A 26,696-nucleotide genomic window follows, 5' to 3' on the forward strand; every position below is an offset into this window, starting at 1 on the left:
TTTTTGGGGGATCTCAGCTTGGTGAGTACTTGCACCAAAGGTATAAGGCATTCTTGGCTTTACCTTCTGAAATGAGATCTGGCAGCTGTTCAATGCCACAGAGCAATGTTATATAACAAGGCAGTTCAAGAAGCAAAAAAGAAAACCACATTGAAATGAGGCTTTTGGGCCCGTGGATAGCAAAATCCACTTTTACCAACAGAGAAAATAGTCAAGGGCAAGGCCATATGAATGATTATCATCATATAAATGCTCAGAGTTCTTCCCACCATAAATCTCTGAACTGTACATACTTACATATCACAAGCGTGACCTTCTAAGTGAACATTTGTGTGGGAGAGAAGTGCTCCTGCCACAGAGTTTGAATTCTTTGGTGGGGGGTATGTTCTCTGAAGTCCACTATGACTACCCCTCCTACCTTTCTCTTTTTTATAATGCCACCCCACAGAAACATTTTTTAAATAACAAAGAATAATTTCAACGGAAGGAGTCAAATTCTGAGACTTCTGACCTTATTAGCAACTATAAAAAATATGTAATAGAGCTTCACTGTCTAATATGAGCTCTTCCCGGAGCATAAATACTTTTTAAAAAGTACAGCCCACTTGATTTTAAATTTTTTAGCTCCAGTGAAGGAAGCAGACTTCTTTTTAATGTGTCCTTTCTCCGTTTGTTTGTTTGTTTTTTTAACACAAACATCTTTATAACAGTTTGGGTACCAAGCAAAGGGTCACAATTGGTCCCAGAGTCAGCACTTTTCTGTCTGTTCAAAATTTGCTCATTAAAGCCATGTGTTAAATTAAAATAGAACAATTATTGGAAGATACACCACCACCACCAAAAAAAAGGGTGGGGGGAGAGAATGTGCTTGTTTATGTAAATCCCTGAACAGACTTACTATTTGCTTTTGATCAATGAACTTGACTTGGCACTAAAATGGCATTCTTTTTTTTTTTTTTTTTTAAGATTTTATTTATTTGACAGAGAGAGACACAGTGAGAGAGGGAACACAGGCAGGCGGAGTGGGAGTGGGAGAAGCAGGCTCCCCGCTGAGCAGGAGCCCAATGCGGGGCTCGATGCCAGGCTCAATCCCAGGACCCAGGGATCACGACCCAAGCTGAAGGCAGACACTCAACGACTGAGCCACCCAGGTGCCCCTAAAATGGCATCCTTAATAGGTCAGTCTGTTCCTGCTGAACACAGCAGAGGGGGCATCCTTAGAGATATATTTTTAATCCAGTGGCTTTTTTTGACTGAGCATGCATGCCACTTTATACTTGGGGTCATTCTCTTGATAAAAATCCTGTATGACCAATTTGTCATGCAAGAGGAGACTGAGGCCTAGTAACTTGCATGTACTGTTCAGGTTCAAAAATGGAAGAGGTGGTTGAGTCTGGATGCACATACTGAATGGTCTCAATTTCATTTAAAATCAAAGATACCTGGGGCACCTGGGTGGCTCAGTGGGTTGAGCCGCTGCCTTCGGCTCAGGTCAAGATCTCGGAGTCCTGGGATCGAGCCCCGCATCGGGCTCTCTGCTCAGCAGGGAGCCTGCTTCCTCCTCTCTCTGCCTGCCTCTCTGCCTGCTTGTGATCTCTCTGTCAAATAAATAAATAAAATCTTAAAAAAAAAAAATCAAAGATACCAGCTGGAAGGTAAGGTCCTGAACAATATATTTAAAGAGGGAGAATAAAATGGTATTTGTTTTACCTTGAAATATTAGCAATCTTCATATAGTCCAAACAGTTTAGAATTTATCCTTTATCCCCAAATGATGTGGAGATCATAAAAATCTGTTCCTCGCTAAAAAAGTGGAGCGTATTAGGGGTGTGGTGATTAGCATTTGAGTAAAATAAATGCTAGTGTTAACAATCAGGACAAATTGCAAATGGGAAGCGAGAAGTGCATCCTGAATGAATATATCTGCTGAATAAATGCTGAATAAACAGAAGATCAGGGTTCCAGCCTATCCTCCTTTGAAACCATATGCCCTCCAACATTACTAAACTAAAGACAGAAAACTTGACCAGGTAACCCCTGGGAAGGGACGGTGGACGTACCGGTGCATCCACCCGCCGAGCTAACTGGGTTTTCGTCTGCACAACCTCCCACTGCATGTTTCCTCAGTTAGGCTGCTGAGGACCCAACTCCAAGGCCTTATATCCTGCTAGACGTGCAGGCAACTTGAACCAACACACACATCATCTTGACGGAACATGATTAAAGTAGAGTTGGTGAAACACAGTGACACACTAATTAAAAACTCTCTCTCTCTCTCTCTCTCACACACACACACACACACGCACACACAGAAAGCAATACTCAAAAAAGTAAAGAGAGGCTGCTTGAATCTGCAGGAACAGTCCTGAGGTAGCCACCCTCCTTTCATCATGGTCAATTCATTAACAGAGGAGAAAAGACAGAAACTGGGGGAAATGCAGACCATCTGCTCAATCCAGATGCAACAACACAGGCCTCTTACATCCAAAGCTTTTCACCAGAAAGGAACAGAGATAAGATCTAATCCTCTCATGAAATATCCGACAAAGGTAGTTAGACATATTTGCATCACAAATAAAATAATGCCAGAATCATTATTAAATGACACATTTCAAATGTCAGTCCAGACTTTTACCATTGAGTGTACATTGATTAAGCAGAACACTAAATCAGCATTAGAGAAAATGGAGTTGGGTTCTATTAGCTTTAGTCAGCTCTCCCTTAAATAAAACCATGCTTAAAACATCTTCATTCCTTAAATAGCAAGAACATTTTAGTCCAGTCATCGTAGTTTTAAAAAAGACAGCAAAAGAAATTCCTTTAACACTGTGTACTGCAAGCAATGGGCATTTTCTCTCTTGTAAGAAAAGGTTAAAAACAAATATTCTTACCTTGAAATTGTGAACCTTTTCATATTTTGGAATTTGCTCGTTTTCTTTCAGAGTTGCTCTTCTAACAAGTGATGTCAACTGCGAATAAGCAAAGAGTTTCAGAGGTTGCCAGATTGTCACAGACGACTTTTGAGAACCCAGTTTCATTCCCAAGGCTGCTATCAATAAATCTTGCTGACGGCCCTCTGGTTTTGATTTGTGAACTGCAGCTCTGTTAGTTTTCCTACCCGACCAAGACTCTTTGGATGGCATTTTGGAATTCAGAAAAGAAATAAAACCTATATTGATCTGTCTGCCGGTGAACTCTGTTCAGCTAACAAATGAGCATTCTGCCAGCCAGCACAGAACCCTAATCTACAGAGAGCTGCAGAGAAACATCGCGGAGAGGTGGAGGAGAATGATGAAGCACTTCTTAGAAAGAGGTCGACTAACCAGAAAAATTCTTCTTTCTTCCTTCTTTTTTTTTTTTAAAGGGCTCTATATTTAAGCTTTTGAAAACTTAAAGAGTCTGAACAGACATAAAGAATCGATGCTAATATACAAAACATTCAGCATCTCTCCATCCCTCTTTAAAAGCCGTGCAATTTTGACATAGGATACATTTCTAAAAGCTTCCTTCTCTATTCAATATGTTACTGTCCATTCTGGATGAAAGATGCCTACATACTGCCTGCAGTCAGCTTCTAGCAGCAGGCACCCTGTGGAGCCCCTAGCAGGGAGGGTGGGGAAGGAAGGGATTTGACAGGGAAGGCTGGATTACACTGGTCACCGTAGGAAAGGAGATAACCAATGAGGATCAAGCAACAGTATTTAAGTATTGTATTCCTCAACTCTGTCTCTTTTCCTCCCTCCTCTCCTGTAAGATTTTCTTGCTGGCTAAGGAAAAAAAAAATCAGTGGGAAGACAATGAGGGATGAATGAGTCATGCATTATTACAAAATGGAATATTTCTTTTACCTAATAAAAGCAAAGGAACATTAACAGGAAGCACCAGGTTTCAAAAGAATTTCCCATCACTGCCTGGTAAATTATGAAAGGCTAATCTCTATCCTCCTTTGTGCATTATGGACTGAGGTTAACTCACAAAAACCCAATTTTATTTAAGATGAGCAAAAGCTGGTATTTTGATGGAAAAAAAAAAAGGCGTTGAACTGGTAGCACACTATTTTCATGCAGAACGAGCAGTGTGCATACAACACAGCTATCACCCTGCAGTGGTCAGTTTTGTCTCCCTATAAAGATTTTTGTTGCGAATCTACAAGTAAATGGATCCAGTCTTTATTTTTATTATTAGTCTCAACATTCTTAATTCAAAGAGCTTGAGGCCAGCTGAGAATAATTTCTCATGCACACAGGTCAGAGATGTAGTGTAACTGTGCTTGTAGAACCCTTGGATATTTGTTTGCTGATATAAAAAGGGGGGGAGGGTGCTAAGAGACCAATCCAGCTCCATTTAAGAGCAATACCCATACTTTTTGCTAAACTACTATAAGAAGCTGAAGTTTTCCCATATTGGTTCCCTGAACATCTCCCCTTTGCTTCCTCATGTTATGGTAATTCAGTTTAGCCCATTATGGTTCTAATTGTTACACTGTATTTAAAGAATCAAAAATTATTTTTAAATGAATTCAGTCCATTTGTTGAGCACAATTTATCTCAGATTTCATTATCTATAGGGGTATGTGTCCAATGTGCCCAATCTATAGGGGTTATGTGCAGATTCTAATTTAATTAGGACATGAAGTTGTTCTTAAACCACGCTAGATATTAGAAATACTGATGATTGATTTTCTAAACATCCCACAATTTTTTTATTTACTTGAGTATATAGTCCATTCTTTTAAAATGTCTTACTCTTTAAAAAAAAAATTCTGAGGGCATCTGGTTGGTTCAGCTGGAAGAACATGGGACTCTTGTTCTCAGGATTGTGAATTTGAGCCCCATGCTGGGTGTAGAGATTACTTTAATCTCTTAAATCTTAATTACTTAAAAAAATAAACTTAAGAAAAAAAATACTTTTTCAAAAATTTTCTAATAAAAGGCAAAAGTTAATATTTACATCTATAGGTATTTCATTCCCACAAATTTATACCATTTTGTCATTAAATAAGACCAAAAAAAAAAAAAAAGTTCCTGTTCTAAGAGAAAATACAAGGGAAAGAACTTTCCTTGCCTAACCTAAATTACTTTTAATTTAGACCTAGTTTGTCATGTGATGACTAAAAAAAAATACAAACACCAAACAGCCCTTTAGTCATGTACAACCGAAGGTGAAGTTTATCCAATTCTCAGTAGACACTAGAAAAACAGACTCCAAAGGCAAATTTTACAGTAATTTTTTTTCTCTCTACAATGTTTAACGCTCAATGTTTACATTACTATGTCAAAGAAAACAATCACCCATGTAACTCAAAGCAGCCCCCCCCCCCCCAGTATTTCTGATCAAGGTCCTTTATTATAAACCATCCCCAGTTCTTCAGCTGTAGTAACTAAAATTCAACCAACGCATAGAAAGACTGATGGTAGAGAAAATTCACGGCTGGGCAAAAGTGCACATTCTGTCTTTGAGAGGCAAGTGTGCTGTAGACTCTGCATAGTCACTTTTCTCCCCAAATAATTTTGGTACCTAATGGAGACCTACTAGATTAACTGTAATTTGGGCAGCTACCCAGGGCAACAGGAGACAGAAAACAATGGCGAAGGAAGAAGTTCTTAGCTACTCTCAAAGAACTAGGGGTTTTTAGTCGCATGATGCCTTTAATAACTTGCAATAATGCAACTTCTGCATTAATTTTGCTACAGCAGCTCTCAAGTCCTAAGAACTGCTAATTCTAAAGTTCAGAACTAATACCAATGTTCTGATGTTCTAGACAGATATATACTGCTCATCCTTGTATTTATCTGGCCATATTTAGATAGCTATAGATCTACTAATGATGGCTATCATTTATTATTACGAATCCATGTTCCAGGCACCTAGCTAAGCACTTTACATACAGAATCCCATTCAATCCGCAGAAAGATGCCCGTGAGGCGTATGTTATCCTCACTTCACAGCTGAAAGAAAAGAGGCCTACAAAAGTTAACTTCCTGCACTCCACAGCTAGTTGGTGGTAGGTAATAGTTGGCTTTTTAAACATCATGCTTAAGCACTGACATTGGAAAATGAGAGGGAATTTTGAAGTCTGAGGGTAGTTGTTTTCCTCTCTGATTCTCTTCAAGGTGGTTTCTCTAGTTATTTTTCCCTTTAATTTCAAGGAGCAGCAACAGATGGTAAAACAGAGGAAGCAATGAATAACAATGGACGGTGAGAAAAGCAGTAGTAGCTAACAACCCTAGACCTCAAGTTCAGCACCAGTACGTGCAACAGGCAGTGCAGCCTGCAAGGCTCCGTTCACCACACCCTCCCCCAGTGGGACCTTTGAGGATCTGCACCAATTAGGTGTGACTTTACCCATCCGGGAACCTCTGCTCCCTTCCCTTGTTCATTAATTATGAGATGTACCACATTCCACCTGATATCACAGTTCCTGTGTAGCTGTTCATATAGACTGAGTTTTACGCATCTTAGTATAAACCCTGAATTTAGCACAGGAGCTTACACAAATAAAGGTCCATGAAATACCTGGGTAAGAAAACAAGACCAAATGAAGGTACCTATTTATATTGGGGGTGATATATTATAATAATTTATTATATACCTATATGTTATATAATAAATTATTACAATAAAAAAAGATGGGATTTGAAATCAGAGACACTTAGGTTTGAATCCTGACCTTGGGAGATTTGCTTGGTGCCCTGCTTACCTCATTTACATGCCTAAACAGGGCAGTTTAAAAGAGATGATGTATCAAAGGGAAGAGACTGCCTAGTAGTAAGCACTCACTAAATGGTGGTATTACCAGCAGTATTTAGTGTTTCATTTTGACTAACTCTTTGGCCTGCCCGAGACCTAACTCTGGCCATCCTTGATACTGATGGCACGTTTGTACATTCACCTAAATGAGGGCGACGAGCCTGGGAAAAGAAATGGAGAACAGGCAATCTACAACCCTCTCAGTTTCTACCGCTGTCTGTACCATCTGTAATATAGAGAAGGGGACTACAAAAATGGTGTGTGTATATTGGGAAGCAGTTGTGTGAGGAATAAGAAACAAGGGGGAAACAGGGGACCCTGGAAGGGAACAATTTGCTGTTTTTCAAATAAAGAAATTTCCACCACTGATCTCTCTACCCTGTTTGTCTAGTAATAATACTGAATTTATGCAAAACTAGTTTCTCATTTTCACCAAGTGTAGTACGATAGGACCAGGTTGTGGGCCAGACAAAAGTGCTGATCTTAACCCTGTCTTCTACTAGCTGTGGCACATCCTGATCAAGTTACTCATTTCTTTCAGTCTTTGTTTCCTTATGTGTATAATTGATTAAAAGTACTTACATTATAGAATTAGATGAGATAATATATGGGAAACATTTTGTATTATTCCTGGCACAGACAATAATCAATAAATAGAAGTTTCCCTCCTTCCCTTGTATCTAAGGACTTCTATTTCCAAGATCAGGGTTAATATAGTGGGACTGTGGGACACATAGAAGGCCCAAAACCACTGGCCTAAGCAGTATAAGCTTCAGGTCAAGCTGTAATCAGGTGCTTTAAGGACACAACACAGGCATCACTGTTCTGCAATCCTTACCTTATCCTGTCCTGGCAATCTGAACCCCCAGGCTCAAACTCTGAATAATCCTTGTTCTGTCCACCTTCCCACCTCAAAACCTGCTTACAGGGAAGGGTCTTATCAATTTATTCATGCTAAGGTACAAATGACTGATTATACTTCCTTTTCCACAAATATCTGGTTTTTAATGTAAGCCCGAAGACTTATGCCAGAGGAATAAATCTAACTATGAATGTCAGAACTTGTTAACAGTAAGAGTATTCTCTAGGAAACTGAAAGGACCTCACACAGAGAGCCACCTCCTTTGAATATCATGATGATACCACAGACTCATGAACACAATGTTCCAGTTAACTAAGTAAAGTCAACATTTCATCAGAAAAGCACCATAAAGGAATGTTCCAGCTGGCGTAGCCCAGAGTTTGGAGAGACGAAGAGTAACTGGATTAACTATTGGGTAAACCTGGTTCAGGTTTAGCAAAATCCTGCAATTTCTATAAAATATTAATATTCAGATATTAAGAACACAGCTTTGATTTTTGGGGTCCAGGATGGTAACACAGGAAGACCCTGAACTCCCCTCGTCTGTGGACAAAGCACATCTACACCTATTTATAGAGGAAGCCCTCCTGAAGGACAGAGGGTAGACTTCATAGCTTCTGCACAACAAAAGCCAGACAGCATAGAGAACCGCCTGACAGACAATAACAAAGGAAACCGCCACCCCTGAAACTGCAAACTGCAGTGGGAAGGAATAGTACTGAGGGGCTGTGAGCAGGCCACAGTTAAAAAAACAAGAGGGGAAATGGGTGGGGGGATGGCATAACTGGGTGACAGGTATTAAGGCGGGCAATGATGTCATGAGCACCAGGTGTCACACACAACTGATGACATCACTAAATTCTACTCCTGAAACTCATAAAAAAATTAAAAAATTAAAAAGCAACTACAATATGAACGATCCAGCCCTAGAACTCTGCCAAATGGCAGGGGAGCTGCTGGAATTCTGAGTTGATGGGGCTGGTGAGGGCCATGGTTCACATTCCCCTCCACCTGACAGCATGGACAGGAGCACAGGGCCTGCCATCTCAGCAAGCCTCGAGCTGCCCACACCAAACCAAGCTGTGCCACCTAGGTGGCTCTGGCACAGGATACACCAGGCCATCCCAGTCGGTGTTTGCTCCAGCTCCAGCTGTCTTACTGAGATGACACAAGCATAAAGTACCCTGGAGCACACCAGTCCCACACCACTTCAGCTCCAGATGACTGCCGGAGCAACCCCAGTGCAGAGTGCTCTGGGACCTCCTGGCTCCCACCTCCTTTAGCTCCAGCTGCCCACCAGGGCACCTCCTGTGCTGAGCATCCCAGGACACCCGCAACTGCATCCATTTCAGCTGTCCTGCCAGAGCCCCCTCTGCACACAGAGCCCCAGGACCCTCCTCTCTCCCCATCTATATGCACTTCAGCTCTGCCAGGGTGCCCTTTGCACTGAGAGCCCCAGGTCCCCCTGGCTTATAACCATTTCAGCTTCAGCTGTCCTACCAGGGAGTCCTTGGCATTGACAACTATGGGATAGCCCACCCCGTGTCCTCTTCAGTTCCAGCCATCCCATAAGGACAGCCTGAGGACCCCCAGTCCATGCCAGCCAATCACGAGACACACACAGTCTACACAGGGGATGACCATATACAAGACTATTCCTGCAAGCTTAGAAGTAGCTGTTCTGACTCATCGAAACAAACACAGAAAGTGAAGCAAAATGAGAATACAGAGAAATATGGTCCAAATGAAAGAACAAGACAAAATATCAGAAAAAGAATTAAATGAAACAGACATAAGCAATATGCCTGATAAAAAGTTTAAGTAACAATCATAAAGATGCTCATGGACTGGAGGAAAGAGTGGAAGAACTCAGTGAGAACTTCAAAAAGAGACAAAATATTAAAAAGAATCAGAGTTGAAGAATACAGTAGCTAAAATGAAAACTACACTAGATGAAATCACTAGTAGATTAGTAGAGGGAGAAGAACAGAGCAGTAATCTGAAATATGGGTTAGTGGAAAGCAACCAAGCTGAACAGTAAAAAGGAAAAAAAGAAATTATAAAAAGGAAGTTAAGGGATCTCTAAGACAACATCAAGTCAACAAACATTTGCATTAGAGAGGTCTCAGAAGAAGAAGAGAGAGATAAAGGGGCAGAAAACTTAACTGAACAAATGATGACCGAAAACTTCTCTAACCTGGGGAAGGAAACCCCAGGTTCAGGAAGCAAACAGAATTCCAAACAAGATGAATGCAAGGATGTCCACATCATGACAAACAATCATTTAAATGTTTAAGATTGGGGCACCTGCGTGGCTTAGTGGGTTAAGCCTCTGCCTTTGGCTCAGGTCATGATCTCAGGGTCCTGGGATCGAGCTCTGTGTCGGGCTCTCTGCTCAGCAGGGAGCCTGCTTACCCCCTCTCTCTGCCTGCCTCTCTGCCTACTTGTGATCTCTGTCAAATAAATAAATAAAATCTTTAAAAAAAATAAAAAAATAAATGTTTAAGATTAATGGTAAAGAGAATTTTAAAAGCAGCAAAAGACAAATAAATAGTTACACACAAGGGAACCCCATGAAGCTATGAGCTGATTTTTCAGCAGAAACTCTGCATGCCAGAAGAGAGTGGCATGATATATTCAAAGAACTTAAAGAAAAAAAACCTACAGCCAAGAATACCCTACCCACCAAGGTTATCATTCACAATGGAAGGAGAGGGAGAGTTTCCCACAAAAACAAAAGTTAAAGGAGTTCATCACCACTAAACTGGCCTTATAAGATGTGTTAAAGGAACTGCTTTAAGTGGAAAAGAGAAGGTGATAAATAGAAAAAAATTATAAATGAAAAGATGTAAAATAGGACAACATATACATAAGATATGGCAGAGGAAATAAAGTAGTTTTTAAAGAATGTGTTTACTTTAAACTTAAGTGACTATCAACTTGGTATAGATTAATATATATTGAGGATGTTATATATGAACCCCAAACCCACAGTATCTACACAAAAAATAAAGAGAACGACAGGTAAGAATAACAGTTAAGCATCAACCAAAAAGAGAGCAAGAGAAGAACAAAGAAGTACAAAAACAAGCAGAAAGCAATGAATAAAATGGCAGCAAGTATTTAGCTATTAATAATTACTTTGAATGTAAATTGTCTAGATGCTCCAACTGAAAGACATAGGGTGGTGAGGGTGGTGAAGGGGATAAAGAAACAAGATCTATGTATAGGCTGCCTAGAAGATACTCACTTCAGACCCAAACACACAGAGAGACTGAAAGTGAATGGAAGGAAAAAGATATTTCATGCAAATGAAAGTGGAAAAAAAGCTGAAGTAGCAAAATCTAGACAAAAGAGACTTTAGAGACTGTAACAAGAGACAAGGGCATTACATCATGATAAAAGGATCAATCCAATAAGAAGATATAACAATTGTAAACATTTATGCACTCAGCATTGGAGCACCTAAACACATAGAGCAAATATTAAAAGACATAAAGGGAGAAACTGACAGTAATACAATAATAGTAGGGGAGTTTAGTACCCCAATTACATCAATGGCTAGATCATCCAGGCATAAAATCAATAAGGAAACAGTGTCCTGAATAACACATTAAACCAGATGGACTTAACAGATATACACAGAACCTTCCACCCCAAAACAGTAGAATACACATTCTTTTCAGGTGCACATGGAACATTCTCCAAGACAGATGACATATTAGGCAAAAAACAAGTCTCAATAAACTTAAGAATACTGAAATCATATCATGCATCTTTTCTGATTATAAACCTATGAAACTAGAAGTCAATTACAAGCAAAAAACAAAACTAGAGAAAAACCACAAACATGTAGAGGCTAAAGAACATGTTACTAAAAGACCAATGGGTCAATAAAGAAATAAAAAAAAATACATGGAGACAAATGAAAATAAAAACACAATGGTCCAAAACCTTTGGGATACAGTGAAAGCAGTTCTAAGAGGGAAATTTATACTAATACAGGCCTACCTCAAGAAGAAGAAAAAACTCCAATAAACAATCTAGATTTACACCTAAAGGAAGTAGAAAAAGAAAGAACAAAGACTATAGTTAGTAGAAGAAAGGAAATGATGAAGATCAAAGCAGAAATAAATGAAATAGAACCTAAAACACAACCGAAAAGGTCAATGAAATCAAGAGCTGGGTCTTTGAAAAGATAAACAAAATTCATAAACCTTTAGGCAGACTCATCAAGAATAAAAGGGAGAAGACCTACATAAGTAAAATCAGAAAAGGAAAAAGAAGAAACAACCAATATCCAAGAAACAAAAAGAATTCTAGGAGAATACTATAAAAAATTATATGCCAACAAATTGGGCAACCTAGAAGAAATGAATACATTTCTAGAAATATACAAACAAAACTGAAGCATGAAGAAATAGCAAATCTGAACAGACTAATTACTAATAATGAAAGAGAAATGGTCACCAAAAAACTCCCAACAAATTAAAGTCCAAGACCAGATGGATTCACAGGGAAATTCTACCAAACATTTAAATAAGAATTAACACCTCTTCTCCATAAGCTGTTCCAAAAATTAGAAGATAAATTTTCCAAATACATTCGTTGAGCCCAGCATTACTCTGGTACCAAAACAAAACAAAAAAAAAAAAACACCATGAAGAAAGAAAACTATAAGCCAATATCCCTGATACAAAATATCCTTGAACGTAAAGGCAAAAATCCTCAGCAAAATATTAGCAAACCATACTATACAATACACTAAAAGGATTGGTCACCACAATCAACTGGAATTTATTCTGGGGATGCAAGGATGATTCAATATTTGCAAATCAACCAGGATGAAACACCACATCAACAAAATGAAAGATAAAAATCACGATCCTCTTGGGCTGCCTGGGTGGCTCAGTCAGCTAAGCCTTTGGCTCAGGTCATGATCTCAGGGTCCTGAGATCCAGCCCTGCCTTGGACTCCTGGCTCAGCAGGAAGCCTGCTTTTACCTTTCCCTCTGTTGCTCTGCCTCCCAGTGCTCTGTCTGTCTCTCAAATAAATAAAATCTTTAAGAAAAAATCATGTTCATCTCAAAAGATGCAGAAAAAGCATCTGATAAAGTATAATATCCATTCATGATTAAAAATCCTCAACAAAACAGGTCTAGAGGGGACATACCTCAATATAATAAAGGATATAGAAAACACACAGCTAACATTACACTTAGAGGTGAAAAACTGAGTTTCCCTAAGATCAGGAAAAAGACAAGGATATCTACTCTCACCCCTTTCATTCAACACTGTAGTGGAAATCCTAGCCAGAGCAATCAGACATGGAAAAGAAACAAAAGGTATCCAAATTGATAAAGAACACATTGAACTGTCACTGTTTGCAGATGACACGATAGTATACACAGAAAAACCTAAAGAATCCACCAAAAAGCTATTAGAAGTAACAAATGAATCCAGTAAAGTCACAGGATACAAAATTAATATACAGAAAAAGGTTGTGTTTCCATATACTAATAATGAGGTAGTAGAAAGAGAAATTAAGAAAACAATTCCATTTATAATTATACCAAAAAGAATAAGATAATTAGGAATAAACTTAACCAAGGAGGTGAAAAACCTATACTCTAAAAACTAAAAAACACTGATGAAAGAAATGGAGGATGACACAAACAAATGGAAAAATATTCCATGCTTATGAATTGGAGAATTAATATTGTTAAAATATCCATACTTCCCAAAGCAATCTACAGACTCAATACAATTCCTATCAAAATACGAAGAGCATTTTTCACAGAACTAGAACAAATAATCCTAAAATTTGTATGGAACCACAAAAGACCCCAAAAGCCAAAGCATTTTTGAGAAAGAACAATGCTGGAGTTATTACAGCCCCAGAATTCGAGATATACTAAATATCTGTAGTAATCAAGAGTACAGGACTGGCACAAAACAGACACAAATCAATGGAACAGAACAGACAGCCCAGAAATAAACCCATGCTTAGATCGCCCATTAATCTACGATACAGGAGACAAGAATATACAATGGGGAAAAGACAGTCTCATCAATAAATGATGCTGGCAAAACTGGACAGCTACACGTAAAAGAATGGACTCCTTTCTCACACCATATATAAAGATGAACTCAAAATGGAGTAAAGTATACTCTAAATGTGAGATCTGAAACCACAAAACAAAACGAAAACATAGGCAATATCTCTTTGACATCTGACAATATCTCTTTGACATATCTCTAAGACATAAAGGCCTCAGCAACATTTTTCTAGATGTGTCTCCTCAGGCAAGGGAAACAAAAACAAAAATAAACTATTGGGATTACACCAAAATAAAGGGAAGCATCAAAAAAAAAATAAAAAGGCAACCTACTGAATGGGAGAAGAAATTTGCAACGGACATATACAATAAATGGTTAGTATCAAAAATATATAAAGAATTGACAGAACTCAACACTAAAAGCCAAATAATCTTATTAAAAATGGGCAGAGGACATAAACAAATATTTTTCTGAAGAAGACAGAAGGCCGAAAGACATGAAAAGATGTTCAACATTACTCATCATCAGGGAAATGCAAATCAAAACCACAGTGAGATATCATGATACACATGTCACAATAACTAGAGTCAAAAAGACAAGAAACAACAAATGTTGGTAAGGATGTTGAAGATAAGGAACCCTCATGCTCTGTTAGTGGGAATGTAAATTTTTGGTGCAACTATGAAAAATAGTATGAAGATTACTCAAAAAATTGAAAATACCATATGATCCAGAAATTCCACTACTGGGTATTTATCCCCCAATGTTGAAAACACTAATTAGAAAAGAAACATGTACCCCTATGTTTACTGTACCATTGTTTACAGTAGCCAGTATGTGGAAGCATCCATCCACAGATGAATGGAGAAAGATGTGAGATACACACACACACACACACACACACACACACACACACACAATGGAGTATTACTCAGCCATAAAAAAAAAGAATGAGGTCTTGCTATCTGCAACAACATAGAGGGTATTATGTTAGGTAAAGTGAGTCAGACAGAGAAAGACAAATAACATGATTTCACTTAGATGTGGAATCTAAAAAAAAAACAAAACAAAACAAACAAAAGCAGAATTAGACCTTACATAGAGAACAAACTGTTGGTTGCCAAAAGGGAGGGGATAGGCAAAATGAGTGAGGAGAAATGGTAGACATAGGCATCTAGTTATGGAATGACTAAGTCACAGTGATGAAATGTACAGCATAGGGAATACAGTCAGTGTATTACCATAGTATATGTCACTGTAGTGTAGTGTATATATGTCACCGTAGTATAGTGACAGATGGTAGTTACACTTGCGGTGAGCATAGCATAACATACAGAATTATCAATTGTACAATCACTATGCTGTATACCTAAAACTAATGTAACACCGTGAGTAACTAATTCAATTAAAAACAGCTTTCCTAACCCCCAATATCAGGTTGTATCATGAAGATTTGTGGATCCAAGCAAAGCTCAACCTAGATACACAGATTATTCATATATTTTCTCCTGAATTATAATTCATAACCTAATTTTTCTCTCCATTAGAGCCAAGAATGGAATATATTGCAAGGTACTTAGTGACAATATGTCACATTACATTAACTGATAACTGCATGTTACCATACTAGGAAATGCTTCAAACAGATGATGTAGGTTAGTTGTTAAAACAATGAATAAGGTGATCCGAAGGGGCACGTGCACCCGAATGTTTATAGTAGCAATGTCTACAATAGCCAAACTATGGAAAGAACCTAGATGTCCATCAACAGACGAATGGATAAAGAAGATGTGGTATATATACACAATGGAATACTATGCAGCCATCAAAAGAAATGAAATCTTGCCATTTGCGACGACGTGGATGGAACTAGAGGGTATCATGCTTAGCGAAATAAGTCAATTGGAGAAAGGCAACTATCATATGATCTCCCTGATATGAGGGAGAGGAGATGCAACATGGGGGGTTAAGGGGGTAGGAGAAGAGTAAATGAAACAAGATGGGATTGGGAGGGAGACAAACCATAAGTGACTCTTAATCTCACAAAACAAACTGAGGGTTGATGGGGGGAGGGGGTTTGGGAGAGAGGGGGTGGGGTTATGGATATTGGGGAGGGTATGTGCTATGGTGAGTGCTGTGAAGTGTGTAAACCTGGCGATTCACAGACCTGTACCCCTGGGGATAAAAAAAAAAAAATCAATAAGCTAGACATTACAATTCTGACTTTGTAAATGGTGAGACAGAAGCTTAAGAAGGTTAAGTACCTTGCCCGAGGTCATTCGGCATATGGGAGGAATAGAATTTGAACCCAGACCTATGTGACTTCAAATTCTGTGTCTTTCCTCTAGAACCGTCCTGCTTCTCAAATTATCTTTTGTTAACATGCAATTCTGAAAGGCTATCATTTGAATAAATTTCTAGGTCATTTAAATTCTGGTACCCTTTAGATCCCTAGCTATTTTAGTATTGCTTTCATTAGAATTTAGAGTATCCACCATATTCATCACTTAATCAAAATTTTCAAATACATTTTAAGTCAAACAGTAAAAACATCTATACAGAACTTAATAAATTCCTTTAGTTATGTTAGGATAAATAACTTTTTATGTTGCACGGGAAACCCTTACATTCTGCTAGTGCTCTAAATTTTTATGCTACTGGCATCAATCACATTGTAATTCCTAACTTGGTCTTCATTACACAGCTCCTCTAGCATTAACATAATATCCATCTAAACAGATAATAAAGCACATCAGTGCACTCAGTTCAATGTATAATAAATTTAAATTACACTAACATGGACACCACTAAATTCTGTATACTCTCACATGTTCCCTGACAGACTTGTATGCAATAATTTTAAACACAGGACATATGAAAACATAATGCAAACAAAAAAGTACAGCCCTGTGTTTCTTATTCTTTCAAGAAACAACAAAAACGATCAAATTTTCCAAGCAACAGTTTGGCGGGAGTGTTTTGCACTCTGCATGAAGAGCACCAGGCCCAGAGAGGGGGTGGAATGGCGCACAGCCCGGTTTCCAAGCCTGGCTCTGACTGAGAGCAGCCAACTCACTGAACTTTTCAAAGTCCTCCACTAAATGAACTCTGTGGCATTCTCTGTGTTTGTAATAGAAAATCAAAGGAGAAAGGAAGGTTCCTACTCATTCAGCACACAGGGGTATAAAGACTTGGGTGCGTCTACTGGGAAAGACCAGCTTGGCCATCTCCAATTCCCCACAAGGCAGCTCTGACTAATTTACTACAGGCTTTTTTTCTGGGACCCAGTCTTGTAAGCTCAGAAACTCAAGGTGATCATATTTCTTTCTCAAGAGAGAGTGACATTATAATACCAAGCTCAAAAAACTGATAAGGTAAAAACAGAATGACACGTCTAGTTTATAAAGGTATGAGATATAATTATCATAAACTGGGGGACCAACATTCTTTCCTCTGGTAACATACCTATACTGGAAACAAAAAATGATTAGGATGCTGATGAGAAAGGAATCAGAGCAAGTCAAGTGGGTTAGATGAGCTGGTACTGAATGCAGAGGTAAGCCTTATCCAGCCAAGACGGCCTTACTCATATACAAGAACACTCACTGCCCAGTTAGTAGGGCTCCCTCATTTTAGACCATTGCTTAGATGGACCAAGCAACTTCCACCTCTTTGAGTCTTTTTCCAGGAGTCTCTTTATGATGGTTTTGCATACTTCTGCTCAAATATCATAAATGGCTATTTTAAACCACAGTCCCAAGTTTTCACTTACGAGTTCTTAAAGGTTACTAGATTTTACCCCTGATGTATTGATAACAACTTATATAATAGGTGCTTTGGAAAAATAAAATAAATGGAAGATGTTTTCTTATCCTGAGTTATGTAATGACAAAGTAATATATACATGTAATATACATAAAATTGCCCATTACACATTCTAGTCTAACACCCTCCAATATTCAGCCACTGGCAACGACCGGTTGGATGCTGCTGATCCTAACAACATTCTTTTCTGGCTGTTCTTAATGAAAAGCTCAAATTGGCCTCCATGGGAAATTCTCAGTTTTTCCACCTCAATGAATTTTTCCTAATGTAGGAAAGGTTATCATTGATTTCTTGATTTTTGGTTTACCCATATTTTTGGTATATTATCTGCAAGACTTAAAGAAACACTGCTATTATTCAGTAACAACACAGATGAAATTAGAGGAGCACAAACACCTTACGAACAACCACAGCAAAACTCTTGAATCGCAGACATTTCACATTTACAGAAAGCTTTTAGTTACATATTTGGAAATTACAACCAAAATGCCAACTCAGACCTATATAATGAGGAGTATTTTCAGATTTTAAACTGCCACGTGAGGTTATTTCAAACTACTGCGGTCCAGTAAACATTTCACAATCAACAGTGTATCACAATAAAAATTTAGTTTTCTCCTTCCTCCAGTGACTTCCATGGACTAGGCTGGGATGAAGTCCTTGTGTTTTGGTTATTTTAAAAAGGACATGTACCAACTTACTTAAACTTAAGGTATCAAAAGCTTATTTCCTTTATGTATAGTCCAATTAAAATATTCTAATTATAATTTATTTTAGTATTTCAAAGCCTCAATAAAGATAACTCTGACACATGGTATGAGGTATATTTGTGAACACATACCATTCAAACATACCTATTTTGAAAACCTGTTTCTATTATTTGAACATGGCAAGAGTGGCCTGAAGGCAAAAAATTTAACTTTCCTAACAATTACCCTGAGAAGAATTGTAAGCATAAGCATAATTCATAGATGTGTTCATTGTTCACCTCAGTGCTAGACATTAACGTGTTTTCTTGTAACGACACTGCCATATGGCATGTTTTACATCAAGATAATGATGTTTAAAAAAAAGTAAAAATAGCCTCTTTCTGGACACTTGATAAAATCAACCTTTAATATCATGTCTATAGTATTTCATTTTCTGAAATTCTTACTAGTTCAAAGGATCCTAATGAAATTAAGAGAGAACTTTAACAACCTCTAACTTAGAAAAGATAGACTCTTCTATACACACACACACACACACACACACACACACATCTTATGTATTCTTTTTTTTTTTTAAAGATTTTATTTACTTGAGAGAAAGAGAGAGAACATGCACATGGGTGGGGGCAAGGGGCAGAGGGGGAAGCAGGCTCCCCACTGAGCAGACAGGCCGATGTGGTACTAGATCTCAGGAGCTGGGGATCACGACCTGAGCCAAAGACAGATGATTAACCGAATGGGCCACCCAAGTGCCCCGTGTTTTATGTATCCTTATCCATCTCTATATATTCATACACACACATGTATATGTATATGTATATATGTATGTATATGTATGTGTATGTGTATGTGTATATGTATATGTATTTCAGCTGGACATCTGAAGAGTAATTTGAGGCAGGGGGACCAGGCCCAGAAGTGACTAGTACATTAGTCAATAAGACAGAAAGACTGTAATCAACTTCCTGCGAGGAGGAAAGAAGAAAAGATTAAAGGAGAATTTAACCTCCATCTTTCAGTGACATTTGCTTGTACCAAGAGGGATCTACCCTGCTGCTTTCCACCTCCACAAAGGATAGGTTAATGGAGGATAATTTAAGGAGCAAGCAAAGATCTTAGGTTGAGAAGGTCAAATGTTATTTAAGGCTCTCTAGCTAGCTTGGGCTAGAGCTCTACTACCTTTCCCACCAAAATGTCCCCAAGAGCAACCAACAGTGAACAGGGACATGCAGGGACCCAGAGGTGGCTAAGTTCCCCCAGTAGCATACCCATATAAAAATGTTTTCAATTACTACTGGGCAGAAAGTGATGGTTTAGAAAGATGTGTCGTATTTCTCCCTAGGCTTAGCATGTCCCTGCTTTGTAGCAGAAAGCACACTAGCTAGTTTCAGGACAGCAGGCCTGGGTGACTGAGGGAGGTCCAGGCAGATCCCTGGTTCTAGGGCCATGTCACATAGCACAAAATAATCTGTGAGGTAACTGGCTTCATGATCCTGTTCTAGTCTTACTTTACAAGAACTTTCATTACTGTATTCTTCTGCATATTTTGATTAAAAAAAAAAAATTCCAAGTCTGGCTTTTAGGCTGTCCCCCGCTCAGTAACACTTACACAGAGCTTTAGGTTCTACAAAGTGCTTTGTCACATAAACCACTGCATTGTATCCAATCCTGTTCAGAAGGAAAATTCTATGATGCTAAGGTATTTGCAGATAATCAGTAAGCAAAGGAGCCATGATGGAAACCCAGCCCTCCTGACTTCACACTCTATTCTCTCTCTAATCCGCTCTGCTTCCCTGATACCGGGGATATGATCACTTAACATGGCATGAGAATGCCTCTCACCTTAGGAAGGCCCAGGTTTACAAAGACCCAGAACCAAGAGCAAGGACAAGTATTTACACCTGAAAATGACCACCCCCAATTCAGTTCTAAGCCTGACAAGTGGTTTATAGAGAAGTACGGTCAGCCTTGGTGATTAACTTCTAGCAATTAAAAGCCTTCTTTATTATTTAGATGGTGGTGAGTAAAGTTTTATGTTGCTTTTAATTAGATATAGGCAGACCATTTGACAAATGTCTATCGGGGCTTCAAGGAGAGTTATGGAGCAGCTTGCTTTTTTTTGTTTGTTTTTATATTTGTTTTTGCACTGGCTTTTTGTGTTCCTTAGATAAAAACAAATCAACAAAACTACCCTCCAAACCAATGGATTGAGAGACTAGTCTCCTGAGCAACTAACTAAGCTGTCTTTAGAAAGAAGTAATTAAGCTTTCCATTAAAATTCACCAAAAAGACATACATAATTTACAAGGTGTAAAGCCATTTAAAGCTCATGGGTAAAACAATTAACTAAGTCTTATATTGATAAGAAAGATTCCAAATTGGCCAAAGCAGTGATTACACAATTAGGCACATTTTATCTTTAAAAGAATATAGTCTAAAAAATTAAGAATTTGGGACATGTGATCTGAGAAAGTATAAATACCTCATAGGGCCCACTAACTCATTAAAAAAAATATAGAAATGGCCAAATTATATAAGTACAATACAAAGTTCTAAATAGCTTTCATTCAAAAAATATTTTATTGAATATCTATGTTCTAGGCATTAGTGAAACTGGTGAATACTGGAAAATAGAGCCTTAGCTATTTTTGCAAGGACCTGGTATTAAACAAATAAATACACACTTAATGAATCAATTATAACCGGGATAAGTACTGGATGGATAATGGATTTATTCCATCATGTTTTAATCCTGATGACCACATTCTCTAATAAAAGTTGAATTTATTTATGAAATCTATGCCCATGTCCTCCTTCCAAGCTGCTTCCTCTTCTACCAATCCTTCTGAGACTCTCTCTGGGGACTTCTACACATCTCTACATCCCAGATCTCTCTCTTCTCCCAATCTGGAAGTGCCTTCACTGGCCTCTAACACTGAAACCACAGGGCAATTTGGTGACCACCTCATACAGTCCTTTGATCAGAAATAATGCAAGCAGGGAGCTGCTGTTTATAACCATTCCTCCTTGGGGAACCTAGGTAGCTCAGTCGGTTAAGCGACTACCCCTGGCTCAGGTCATGATCTCAGGGTTCTGGGGTCGGGCCCCGCATGGGGCTCGCAGCCCAGCGGGGAGTTCATTTCTCCCTTTGCCTTTCCAACCCTGCTTGTGCTCTCTCTCTCTCTAATAAATAAAATCTTTTAAAAATAATAATAAATGTTCCTACTCAATCTTCCTAATAATTCCATCCATAAAGAGTTCATTTAAAAAGTTTTTTAAAGATTGTATTCATTTTAGATATATATAGAGAGATAGCAAGTGGAAGAGTAGAGGGCAGAGGGGGAGGGAATGGGACAAGCCGACTCCACACTGAGTGTGAGCCAAACACAGAGCTTGATCTCATGACCCTGAGATCATGACCTGAGCCAATATTACTCACTCAATACACTCAACGAAGTGAGCCACCTAGGTGCCCCTAAAACTGAAGTTCAGTGTTATCTACAGTTATATAGTTAAAAGCTTGGCTCCTGAGTAAAGACTAACCATAAAATTCTCTGCTCCACTTACTATAGTTATGGGACCTTGGGGGGAAGTTCCAGTTTCTTCATGTGTAAAACTGAAATGATAACAGTACCTACCTCATAGCATTGTTGGGAGGATGAGATGAAATAATGTATGTGGAATGTAGGGAATGTATGTAAAGCATGCATTTTTAGTACCTAGCATGCAGAGAGCTCTCTCAGACTAGGTGTCGGTGATGATGCTGGTACCATTATCATCGCTGGCATCAGGCTTATCACCTAACAGTGTTTGGACTGAAGTAGGGGCTAAATGTTGAAAGAATGAAAATAAAAAAATCGATGATGAAAGATGGAGTCGACAAAGTTCATGGCACAGTTGTAAGACTCACTGAATTCTTTGGACTCATAAATGAATGCTTGTCTGGATGACTCTAGCCTCCTGCCCTTGAGATACTGTCAGAGTATATTTGATACAAGGAAAATGGCTATCTTCTTATAATGATCATGCCTTAAAATATCTTTTATCATGGGTTTTAAATAAGTAACAGTTGGCCAGGGGTGCAAAGAAGAAGGCAATTTAAATACTGTTTCCTCATTTGACAGCCAAAATGTATGCAAATATGAACTGAAAACATGTTAGGAAATTTGTGACAACATAGGTATCTTAGCAACACAGCTGACTAAAGAATGAGACTGAATTAAAAACATTTGTTGTGTTAAGAGAACAGGTGCTACCTGAAACATAAAGGAAGCTCGGGATTCACGACCTACAGTTTTCAATCCTAACGATGGTTGAAGCATTGTGTTTAAATGAATATGGAGGACCAAACAACTATTACTGGAAGAACAGGGCAAAGTGCAATGGAAATTTATGGATGAATAAACCCCCTCTGTAATGATGTTAGAAAGAAAAGGGAATTTGCACAGTATCTACCATTAGTAAGTTTCGTTTAAAGTTCGATTATTTTCTTCCCAAGAACTCAAACCTACAACTTGTTATAAAACTGCAAGATGAAACTATTTTCAAATGTATGTCTTAATAAGGAAGACATTAAAATAAGAAGTACGATGTTTAAAAAAATAACCTGCCTAAAATATCTCCTCCTGCAGGATCAGCTGTAGATTTTTTTTTTCCTTTGGATGCTTTTGTTACATTTTTTCACTGTTAGAAATATCAAACCATGTCATCAGTTGAATAATATTTCCTTGCTTCCATTTTTTAAAGAACCCAGTCTCTGAAATCCTAAGTATAGCATTTAATGCATTATTTTCTACCAATGGTACTGCTTTTAACGAACAATAAAGAGCGTGTTAAATTACTGATTGTGGGTCACATATTTAGACTTTTTTCCTCCTAACTCTGTCTCCTCTGTTGTTTCTGCTGTAGATTACATTAAGTTTAGAGTTTTACACCTCCACATTTAAAAAAAAACTCTTCAAAAGAGAGTTAGTGTCATTCAAAATGATGTAAAAGGTATGTGGGTTCCTGGTAAGGATGGTTTTCTTGAGGGAAAGTATTGTTTGAGTTGCAAGCTGAGGTCGTTGCTTTTTCCATGGAATAACATTTTTAACTTGGAAGAATAATTAACATAAATATTCGTTATTTTGACTTGGCATTTTCTCAAAATTGAACAAAGTGAGCCAACCACATCAAGGAAAACAACGGACTCTAGATAAAATTCAAAATTTGAAGGGGAAAAAAAAAAGAATTTTGGAAATTTTGTATCTTTCACTTTGAACATACAAGCTGCTTCCCACCACTTAACTAAGTTTTCTGATGAGATCAATGGTGATATTAACAAATGCAATTTTTTGATATTATATAAAGAAATGTGTCAATGTTTAGATCTATAGAACTCAGTGAACCGATATTTTCCAAATGACCAACGCACGATACTACAGAATCATGCACAGTTGGAAGATCCATTCAGAGTTCACCACAGAGCCATGGATTTTAGTGTACCAGAAGAAGAAATGCTTACTGTGAAGGTTTTAGCTAACACCACTGCAAGTTAACCTTTAAGAAACTGCCACTTACCCAGGTATACATATACACAGACACACATCTGTGAGTGTGGCATATATATATACCACTTATTCAGTTGTGCACGCGCACACACACACACACACACACACAGAGGCACATAAATATATACACACACTGGAATATCACTCAGCCATTAAAAAAAAAAAATGAAATCTTGCTATTTGCAGCAATATGGATGGACCTGGAAAGTATTATGCTAAGTGAAATAAGTCAGAGAAAGACAAATACCATATGATTTCACTTGTATTTGGAATCTAAAGAAAAAAAAGTAAGTGAACAAATGAAACAGAAATAGATTCATAAATACAAAGAACTGGTGGTTGTCAGAGGGTAACAGGGTGGAGAGATGGACGAAATAGGTGAGAGGAATTCAGAGGTACAAACTTCCATTTACTAAATCTATAAGCCAAAGTACAACACTGGGAATACAGTCAATAATATTGCAATAATTGTGTATAGTGAAAGATGGTGACTAGACTTTTCATGGTGATCATTTTGTAATGTAAATAAATATATTACTATATATATATATTTTTTAAAGATTTTATTTATTTGACAGAGATCACAAGTAGACAGAGAGGCAGGCAGAGAGAGAGAGGGAAGCAGGCTCCCTGCTGAGCAGAGAGCCCGATGTGGGACTCGATCCCAGGACCCTGAGATCATGACCTGAGCCGAAGGCAGCAGCCCAACCCACTGAGCCACCCAGGCGCCCAATATATTACTATATTGTGCTTGAAATGAATATTATTGTATGTTAACTATACTTCAATAAGAAAACACATTACCATTTATGTAGTTTTGGTGAGATACCAAAGACAAATATCCACAAATACCTGAAAAGGCTATTCAGATACTCCTTATTTTCCCAAATGCACATTATTTGTATGAGGTCAGATTCTCCTCATAATGCTTGAACTAAAATAACATATCACCACATGGTGCACCTGGGTGCCGCAGTGGGGTAAGCATCTGACTCTTGGTTTTGGCTCATCTAGTGATCTCAGGGCCCTGGCATCGAGCATCGCACTGGGCTCCACACTCTGCATAGAAACTCCTTAAAGTTTCTCTCTTTCTCTCTCTCTCTCTGCCACTGCCCATGACCTCTTGCTCTCTCTCAAAATAAATAAGCAAATCTTTTTTTAAAAAGTAACATGTCACCACAGCTTGAATGCAGAAACATCTGAGAATCCAATAGTTTCCTCAGTATTAAGACATCAAAGAGATTAAGGGAAATGTAAAAAATACCACTCTTCCAAGTAAACGTAATAAAATACGATTATCTTAATAATAATGCTATTACATTAACACACAATGGGCTTATTGTTTTTTAAATGAATTACCAGATGTTTAAAAAAAATCTGTTGTAATTTCCAACATAGTAAATGTCAATAGGTATGACCCAAATTGTTGAGGTTTTCAACAATTTTCAAAGTGTAAAGAGCTCCTCAGTCCAAAATGCTTGAGAAACACTAAACTAATCCATTACTTATAATCCTTACTGTGCAACAGGATCTCACATACACACTATACACTCAGTCTCAATCTCTTTTTTGCTCTCTCTCATATATAGAAAGATGTGTATATTGGGGCACCTGGTGACTGTCGGTTAAGCATCCGACTCTTCATTTCGACTCAGGTAATGATCTCAGGGTTGTGGGATTGAGCCCTGAATTGGGTTTCGTGCTCAGTGGGGAGTCTGCTTGTCCCTCTCCCTCCCGCTCTGTCTTTCCCCCAGCCCTGCCTCCTGCTCACACATACTCTTTCTCTTTCTCAAATAAATAAATAAAATCTAAAAAAAAAAAAAAAAAAAAAGAAAAAAGAAAAGAAAAAGAAAGACACATATATTAATGGGTGTCCGGACCCTGTAAAATTTCTGCAGCCATCTCTATTGTATATAAAGTTTCATTTCTGAGTACTTTGGCTCTGACCAAAAATTGTTTATGACTGCATATTTTAGAACTTCCCAAGTTTATTTTATATTAATTTTTTTACTTCATTACTTTATTTCTAAAAAATGTTATCATTAGTAATAATATCCTTAATTTTTTTCTTTTCATAGTTATGAATGCTAATCCTTATTTATTGTTACTGGTTTCCCCGCTTCTGAGATACCACAGAAAATGATACTGTTGTCAAACTGTGTTAAAAAGACAAGAGGGTTTTTGTTTGTTTCATTTTTCTTTTATGTTTGCTTCTAAATTATAATAAACTCTCTATAGTTTTATGTATAGTCTCTAGGGTACTGATTTGAAAAAACACTTCAGCGGCCTTCACAATCTTATTTATTTAGGAGGTGACTGTCAACTCAGAGGTCTGTTGTCAGTTTCAAAGAGCTAAGTAAGCTTCAACTTTGACAAAGAAATGCTAATAAGCACTTTGAAGACTGAAATGATGAAAACATGAAGATGTCAAAGTGAATTCAAGTCAACTGCCAAAACCAAAAATGTATGCTGACTTTTCTTAAATATAATAAATGCAACATGCTTATCATAAATCTTAGTTGCAAGTATATTTCATTAGCACACAAATAAGCTATGCTAATCATTTAATTTGGTTCAGTTGTAAAAACTTTTAAGAAATTTACAGATTCCATTCTATTAAGTATATTGGTTTACACATTGAATTATTGACAGTTTTGCACATTTATGTATAATTTACACTATCACGTAAATATAAAATCTTTCTTACTTATTTTTGTTGTTGTTCCTATGAAAGGAACAAGACTATTTGGATTTGTACTTTTTTGTGGTGGAGATAAAGAAAGGAGGGTAGCGTTTGACACAGAGAACTAAGCTACAACATAGGGAACAACATGTTTTGTTTTTTATGCAAAAAACTCAATAGTTTTAGGTTTTCTTGTACTATAAATGGGAAGCTTTTTATTCTTTTAACATTTGATAAGTTTATTAAAAAAAAAAAAAG

General features: G+C 37.8%; 1 protein-coding gene across 4 annotated transcripts in view; it reads right to left on the minus strand.

Moving 5' to 3' along the window:
• Positions 1 to 26,696, minus strand: part of CHN1 (chimerin 1) — a 211,286-nt gene that overhangs the window by 47,485 nt on the left and 137,105 nt on the right. For all 4 annotated transcript variants that reach the window (XM_047722227.1, XM_047722228.1, XM_047722229.1 and 1 more), the window contains one exon: positions 2,892 to 2,969. In XM_047722227.1, coding sequence (XP_047578183.1) covers positions 2,892 to 2,969 — 78 coding nt within the window. The remainder of the gene's footprint in view (positions 1 to 2,891; positions 2,970 to 26,696) is intronic.

The sequence above is a fragment of the Lutra lutra genome, chromosome 3, assembly GCF_902655055.1.
Source record: "Lutra lutra chromosome 3, mLutLut1.2, whole genome shotgun sequence".
Classification (NCBI taxonomy): domain Eukaryota; kingdom Metazoa; phylum Chordata; class Mammalia; order Carnivora; family Mustelidae; genus Lutra; species Lutra lutra.